This window comes from Priapulus caudatus, unplaced genomic scaffold, assembly GCF_000485595.1.
Source record: "Priapulus caudatus unplaced genomic scaffold, Priapulus_caudatus-5.0.1 Scaffold1286, whole genome shotgun sequence".
NCBI classification, from domain to species: Eukaryota; Metazoa; Priapulida; class Priapulimorpha; order Priapulimorphida; family Priapulidae; genus Priapulus; species Priapulus caudatus.
The window spans coordinates 9,796-17,962 of NW_014578347.1; the positions used below are offsets into that span (position 1 = coordinate 9,796).

The following is an 8,167-nucleotide window of genomic DNA, read 5'->3' on the forward strand; positions in this document are numbered from 1 at the left end:
GTGTTTTTGTGGAGCTCGGCTTGTCTGTATGTTGTGTGTTGTGGTGTACGGCTGTATGCTCTATTGTCTTTCTTTTGCATAGCCTGTGTTTGTTTAATGAATTGAGCATTCACTGATATCGCGGCTTCAGGCTGTTCTATCTAGAGAGGGCGTCGTTACGTCTGATCTACAGTATAGTATAGTTAACTGTTTTCTATATTTTATTGTACCATTTTTTTTTTCATTTTATGTTAGTCGTTTTCGTATCGAACGTGCTGCTTTGTATACGCATATAAATAATATTAATCTCATATCCTTCCTGTATTCTCATCATGCTTGGTGGTCGTGAATCCGGTGAGTGGGTCACGCGTCAGTCCTGTTCACCAGACGCTCGCAAACTTCGTAACCAGTGTGGAACGCAGATCTGCCGAACGTGGGAGGAACAACGAGTTTGTTGGAAGTTTGACAACGATGGACGTTTCGACCAATTGATGGGCTGTGGGGTTTTGTTTCTTTGGCACTCTGTGTGCTTTAAACAGATGTATCATACCAGATCGCAGGATATAAGTTTTGTAACTTTTTTGGTTCGAGGTTTTGACGAGTAGTGCCAGTGCATCTTAACTGTGATTACCAACATTATGGACCCATGATTTAATGTTGATTGATATTGCAATGTCTGGCATATATTTTGAATCATAGCGCTGCACAATTTAATGATATAAGCCCGAGATTGCAACCAGATTCAGGGTTTTCGAGTCTTAACTTTTTTCGCTCCATTTGTCCAGAACGTTTCGGAGTCTGATGGTTGATTCATACCCCTAATATGCGTTTGTCATTTTTTTTGCAGTGCCTGTAACGTGTGCTGCTATGTTATTTCATTTTATCGATCGTTTCGACTTTACGCGACACTTTATTGGTATCTTATTGTGAGTTTGAACTTTCCGTTCCATGATTCTCGTCCATATACATTATCAATGGATCATTATATTTCATCTAACTCTAATTTTAATGGTGGAGTGATATGATGATGGTTACTATTTTTGGATTTATACGTTTCGATTGTAGATGGAGTGATACTTTGCTGTGCGTCTTACTGTTGGTTTAGGATTCCGTTTAGATTTATACCTCTGATTCGTCCCGCTATATGCCATGACCCCAGTGAATGCTGCTGTCGGCTTGATCACGCGCTAGTTTCCTTTGTGACTCCAGCCTGTTATTGTATTAACATGTCACAAATTAGTAATAGTATGTATGTGTTGTAGTGTTACGCATACAATGTAACATCACTGTTAGGATCCCGTTTTCGTGTATATTGCTTGAGGCTCTGTGAATGCTAACAGTACTGCAACAGTCAGACTCACACTCCCGCGTCAGCTAAGTAGTCGTTGCTGTATTACGTGGACGTGTCGTGGACATGTTCTGTCGTTTCATGCACAATAACATGCACTGTACAGTTATGTAATGTTTCTCATCGTAACTGGTCCAGTGTCACTGGTCGTATATGTCGTGTGTCCTGGCGCAGATAAGGTCTATGGTTCTGGTTATGGCGGAGTACCTGGTATATGCTTGATATGGTTAGGTTAGAGTAGGGAGTGGCGTAGCGACTCGTCCTGGATCGGTTGGTTGGAGTGGTTTGTCTCGGTGGTTCCGTATCGGGGGGTACCCTGGTCGTTTCGTATATCGGATAGTAACTGACGTTGATTTCGTGCATGTCACGGTTGGCAAGTGGTTGGGCTGCATGCGTTGGGCACGTGGCGTTGGTTGGTTGGCGTTGCGCAACGTTGGCGTATGGTTTGGCACAATGCTAGTTGGCCAGTGGTTGGTAATACGTGGTGCAACGTTGGCGTTATGTTTGGCATGATGCTGTTGCAAGTGGTTGTGCATGACGTTGGGCAACGTTGGGTATGGTTGATGATGACTAGTTGGACAGTGGTTGGCTGTATGACTTGGTGCACGTTGGTGTTGGTTGGCGTGGTCACGGTGGCAAGTGGTTGGCTGTATGCGATGGGCAACGTTGGCATATGGTTCGGATGGTCACGTGGCAGATGGTGGTTGCATGACTTTGTTCCGTTGACGTTTGTCGGATGGTGCCGGTTGCAAATGGTTGGCTGCATGACGTGGGCACGTTGGTGGAGATGGTTGGCATGGTCACGGTTAGCAAATAGTTGGCTGCATGCGTTGGGCAACGTTGGTGGTATTGGTTTGCATGTCCGCTTGGCAAGTGGTTGCGTGCATGCGTTGGCCCCTTGACGTATGCGTTCGCATTGTCCGGTTGGAATNAAATCGGCTTTTATTGATATCATTGAGCCGTGTAGTGGCCCTAGGGGTAGCCGACTACGGTATGACAGGCGTTATATAGTTAACGCGTGTTTAGTTGTGTGGATTCATTGTTCGCTCCTGCCGTTAGGCAGGACGGTGATGCAGTAGCGTATAACAGGTTGTACCAGTGAAACAGAACACCGTTATATTCGGTTAACTGTACGGTTATAGTTTTATTGTTTCTTGCTAGCTTACGAATAATTCCTCTGCATTCGTAGATGCCGCGGATCTGTATTTATCTCCTATATGTAGCTTACGCGCTACTTAGCTTGCGTTATAAGTTATCTGGTTCGCCGTTATCGCGATTATCCGTGCAGCGTGAAGCGCTGTTACGTTGTTCAACTTATAACTAGACTAATATTAAAGAATTAACGCGTCGCCGGCTTCGCCTTCCCCTCTCCCCGTCGTCCTTTCTTCGCGTAGACCTAGGTAGCCTCCAAGGGTGTCTCCCTCGTAGTCGCTCCTGGCACTACCGTCCTGAAATCTCGTGCTTCTCTCCTTCCCGTTTTATTCCCTGTACCCGTAGTTCTACCTACCTGAAACCCAGTTCTCCTATTCCCTCTTCTATCTCCTGGGGACCTAAAATGTTTTCTTCTTCTCCTTCTTTCTGGTCTTCTTCCTACCTAACCTGAAAAATAACACACTCTTGTGCTGCGGTCCGGCGCGCCTTATATACCTAGCTGGTAACGCCCCCCTTCGTTCCGTTGTTAAGGACGCGTCGTCATAACACTACTCCCCACGCAGATTCCGTGGCTGGTACGATTGTCTCCCCTGCTGACGCAACTCGTTTCTAAGTAAATATTCCTCTCTTCGACAACCTAGACTATTCATTCTATTCAAATCTCTTCGTATATTATGCTGATTAATAGTACATAAACGCGTTAATTATCAAACTCTATATATTGCGTTTTCGCTTCCCAGATAGCATGCTTACGTTGGGCCAACGTTGGCATTTGGTTGGCACGGTCACGGTTGGCAATATGACGTTGGGCCAACGTTAGCACGGTCACGGTTGGCAAGTGGTTGGCTGCATGCCGTTGGGCCAACGTTGGCGCATGGTTGGCATGATGCTAGCTGGAAATGGTTGGCTGCATGACGTTGGGCCAACGTTGGCGTATGGTTGGCATGGTCACGGTTGTCAAGTGGTTGGCTGCATGACGTTGAGCCAACGTTGGCATATGGTCAGCAGCAGTCAGCAGGCAGCAGCAGCAGGCAGCAGCAGCAGCAGCAACAGCAGGCAGCAACAGCAGCAGCAGCAGGCAGCAAGCAGCAACAGCAGCAGCAGCAGGCAGAAGCAGTAACTTTTGACATTGACTTGTGGATGTATAGTTGCGATAAATAACATTCTTCTCGCAATGACACTTCCTAAATTAAATAAATTTTTAATGTAAATGTAGCCAACCATACGGATGTAGATGGCGTACCTGTTCCGCATGTCGTCGTCTTCGCCTCCCCACAACCAGAATAAATTGCTATAGCCGTTCACCGTTTTAAACTGTTCTGGCGTGAACGCGACCACTCCGCCCATATGGGCTGAGTAGCCGATTCTGTAAGGAAAAAACTGTATTGTAAATTTTGGTCGGATTATAGTCGGATTTATAGTCGGATTTCTTTTAAAACATGAATAACATCATTGTTCATGGTTAAATCCTTAAATTATTTACCTTGACAGTTTCAGCTATCGTTCTGACAGCTATCTTCAGAACTTCGAAATTCGTCACCCGATGGCAGTAGGTGACAGTGACCCGAAAACTGTCAGATGTTGGTCGGTGGGGCGCCCGGAGCTGATGGTCTGGTCCTGGGCCTGAGAATAATGCACACTGTCACGTGTACGACAACATTCTCAGGCCCAGGACCAGACCATCGGCGCCGGGGGCCCCACCGACCAACATCTGACAGTTTTCACAAATGAACAAAGAAACGCGCACAAAGAAAGTGCTTCCTCTCGCAAACGCAACGGTAAGATATTAAAGTTTATTCGGGTTACCACACAAGTTTGGATTTCTATATCATCCTTTATACATTGGACCTTCAATTCAACGTTACATTATGGTGCCAGTGACAGTCAAAAACTTGGGTATTCCTTTGCGGACGCAACGTAAGGTACTCGATCCGTTATGTTGATCTACGGGCCATACTACGCAAGGAAGATGCCACAGGAGGAGTCGCTGGGTACACCGCTGGCAAGAAAACTGGAGAGAGAGAAACGGAGAGCGGATGAGAGAGCAAGAGAGACGGAGGAAGAGAGAGAAAGAAAGAGAGAGACGGAAACAGGAGCAACAGTAGGAGAAACGAAGAACGATGGAGAGCGATCGACAGAGACGAAGAAGCGAGACGCGGGAGAGAGAACGGTGGATACACACCGCGTGAGAACTATGTGAGTAAGTCAGCGTGAAGGAAGGAAGGGCCGGTGTTGCATCCGCGATACTGCGAGGGCAAGTCCGAGTCTCGACCTATGTGTGGGAGAAAGAGAGAGGAGAGCAGAACAGAGAAGGCAAGGCTGACAGAGCAGAGACAGAGGACGTGAAAGATAAATTGCGAACATTAATGGCTAAAAAAAAATAATCCAGGGAATTCTAGAATTTAATTGGTGGAAGCTTTAATCTCGTGCCGTCGAAACTAGACGTGAAAGGTGTGACATCGTCAGGAATGTGTATTTTTATATGTTTTTCTTTGTTTTATATACGCGGATTTTTTTTCATGGTATATGCTTGTGACCGTTGTCTTTGTGTGGAAAATCTTTTGTGTGAAACTTTGTGTAAAAATGTGTGATCGTTTTCTTGAATTTGTGCTAACGGTACGTTTACGCTATATTGTCAGACTGCTAAACACATTCTTCAATTAGAGTTTGATAGGCCTAAAACATTTTATCGAAAATATGAAATCAGTTTTGTGTATTTTTGTTGACTGTATGATGTGTGGAACTGACAAAGGTTGTCAGGTCCACATCGGTGCTGTGTGTAATAATGGGATTAAGAGGTTTAAATTAGCATTATGAATGGAGCACATGGCTAAACGTGGTTTAGGTTATGCGTGTCGGTATACGCATACGCCACGTACGTTACAGCATAAAAAGACACAAGAGTGAGAGTAATTGCAGCGATATCAAAATGTTCACTGCCAAATGTGTTGGATTTCTGACTTGTATGGTGATCGAACTTTATCTTTACTTGTTTTGTATAGGAAGCCTTATGCTTCATATGTGTTTTCTTATTGTATTTTGATTGTTGTTATGTTTGTGTATTGATTGTGGGTTGTTTAATCGGACATAAAGACGTTTCTCTCATTGGGTTGAGTTAGGAAAGTATTAGGGTAGTAATTTATTTTTTATTTTTTTAGGTTTAGGTTGAAGTGTAGATCAGCGGGAACGCTGAATCGATGACAGGGTAGTCATCGTCTTGGGGAAGGGGGAGATACTTTAACATGTGTTTTGCAGGTGTTGCATGAATTAGTCAGCGAGGCTGGGCTGGGGGTTGTTTTGGTGGTGGTCTGTGTAAACGAAGAGTCGCGCATCTTGTGCGGCTGGATTGTTGTTATGGGGAGAATGGTAAACGTGTTTTAGGTCGGGCGTTTCTGGGGTCATTGTGAAATGGGGGTAGGACGCGGTCTGGGAGAACGGGTACATGTGCGCTCAGGATGTAGGGGTTTTGGGGGTAATATATAGGATAGTATAGAGTAGTCCTAGGATAGTATAGGATATACTATAGGTATACTGCTGGTATACTGCTGTAGGTATACTGCTGTATGTATACTGCTGGTATACTGCTAGGTATACTGCTATAGGTGTACTACTGGTATAGTATAGAGTAGTATAGGATAGTATAGAGTAGTATAGATAGTATAGAGAGGTAGAGAGTGGAGAGAAAAGGTCTGGTTGTGGAGACGGGAGTAACACGCGCGTTGTTTTGTCCCTGCATGTGTGCAAGGAGATGTGACGTGTGCAAGATATTAAAGTTTATGCAGTTTAATACACAAGTTTGGATTCCTTCTTCATTATTTATACATCGAACTTGTAATTTAAACGTTACATGTGTATGCTATTACAACCTGTATACAGGCGTCCGGATCCAGCATAGATAGTATACATGTGTAGCGTTACATCTACGTCTATATACGCTATAGCTGTTACTCACGTACGTGTACTTGTAGCGGTCCACGGCGACCGTCATGTGGCGGACGTTGTGAAGGTCACAGCGGTACGTGTTAAGGTCGTTCTCAGGTAGCAGGTCGACATCGTGGAAGATCACACACGTCCAATTGTGTTGTCGCATCGCTTCTACAAAGCCGGCGTTCATCAGGCGACCCTTGTTGAACTCCTCCGTAGTGTTTGCCTGTACAATGGAAAGCACGCAGGTACAACACCTAGGTTACGGTTGCTCCACGCGCTTCTCCGCATTAAAGGTACGGTGGAGGCACGGGCAGTGTATAATAGCGAGGTGATATGATGTCTAGATTCTCAGAACGCACAAGGATGATTCTGACGCTCTGAACTAACGAGGAAGGATCGGCTAGAAGTACTGACTGATAATTGAGCCAATGCCACTATTGCTTCTACAAGATTAACCAGGAAGAACTTGTGCATTGTTTTCGTGGATGTATTACAGACACTCATACAATTATGTTGCTTAGCGACTTCAACCGCCTTTATAGGGGGTTGCTGTTGACACTAGCAACCTTAACATGTTGTGCCATCGTTTAGAGGAGTTCTTGGGGAAGTGCAGCTGCGCTTGCCGCTGTCACACAGCATGCGCTGATAGATGGAGATCAACTCGAATATGGTGAATAGTTAATGTGCTCAACAGTTTTCCCAGTAGTGCGATCCAGGTAATACCCCCTTTAATATTAAATTGTTGACATATACGTGTACAGCCATATATCGGTAGGCCCGTGGACTCTAGCTACCTGTAATCGCCATACCTGCTCAACAACGTATATGCCGTAGTGAATCTGCTGTCGTTGTAAAAACGGATGGATGTGACGTAAGAAGGCTAGCAGCTGATCTTCTCTGTTCTTGTACGGAACAATGATGGCCACCTTGTGGCGCGGCAAGCAGAGAGCAGGCGAGTCCTGAGGGCGCCACTCACCACCGTGCTGCACGTACGATAACTCATCTTCTAGTGTCCGCCACGTTAGCGTTTTATTTATGGCGCTATTAACTTTAATTCTCCCAACTGAAAGTAGAAAATAAATTGCTATTGTCAGGCGTTGTTACTGAATTTAGCAGAATAAAGATCCCCATCAACACACATATTATATAAACCTAATCGAAGAGACTGTTGGTACAAGATTGATCATTCTGTCATCAGTGGCGTTAGATGGACCGCATTTCTGAAGGCAGCCATTGTTCCGTAGATTGGCTCAATGGCTAATAATCTAGTTTGATGAAAAACGGAAGAGATCTAGTCTGCGAAGAAATTTGTGGCAATCTCTAGAATGAGAAATGTCATAAATGGCATTTATACAAGCGGAGTAGAGGTATGACGTATAAACTCGGACGATGTTAATAAACGGGAATTAGGCTTAAAAACTAAAATTTAGTATGACAACACTAAGTGAAATCGGAAATGGTGTTTGTAATTACGTGTAGCTCGCCCCCACAAACCATTACAGCAATATTTCACAGCTACAAAAATATCATTAGTATAGCAACTTGATTCCCAGACATGAGTTAGGGTTACACGTCTACATAATAGATTAGTGGAACTACTAGCTACATGCGATTAATAGATAGCTGAGCAATTCTTCATTAACAAGTATAAAAATGCTTAGACACAGACGCGCACACGCAAGTACATACACACGCAGACGCACACAGACATGCGTGCCCATACACGCACGCACGCACGCACGCACGCACGCACGCACACAC

The 8,167-nt window shown here is 44.8% G+C and overlaps 1 protein-coding gene across 1 annotated transcript in view; it reads right to left on the reverse strand.

Moving 5' to 3' along the window:
• Nucleotides 1-342: 342 nt before the first annotated feature.
• The window catches only part of LOC106816103 (beta-1,4-galactosyltransferase 4-like), an 8,236-nt gene continuing 411 nt past the window's right edge, over nt 343-8,167 (reverse strand). The window contains exons 2-5 of the mRNA XM_014820658.1: nt 7,216-7,469; nt 6,436-6,629; nt 3,723-3,845; nt 343-403 (exon numbers count right to left, since the gene is read on the reverse strand). Of these exons, the coding sequence (XP_014676144.1) occupies nt 343-403; nt 3,723-3,845; nt 6,436-6,629; nt 7,216-7,469 (632 nt within the window). The remainder of the gene's footprint in view (nt 404-3,722; nt 3,846-6,435; nt 6,630-7,215; nt 7,470-8,167) is intronic.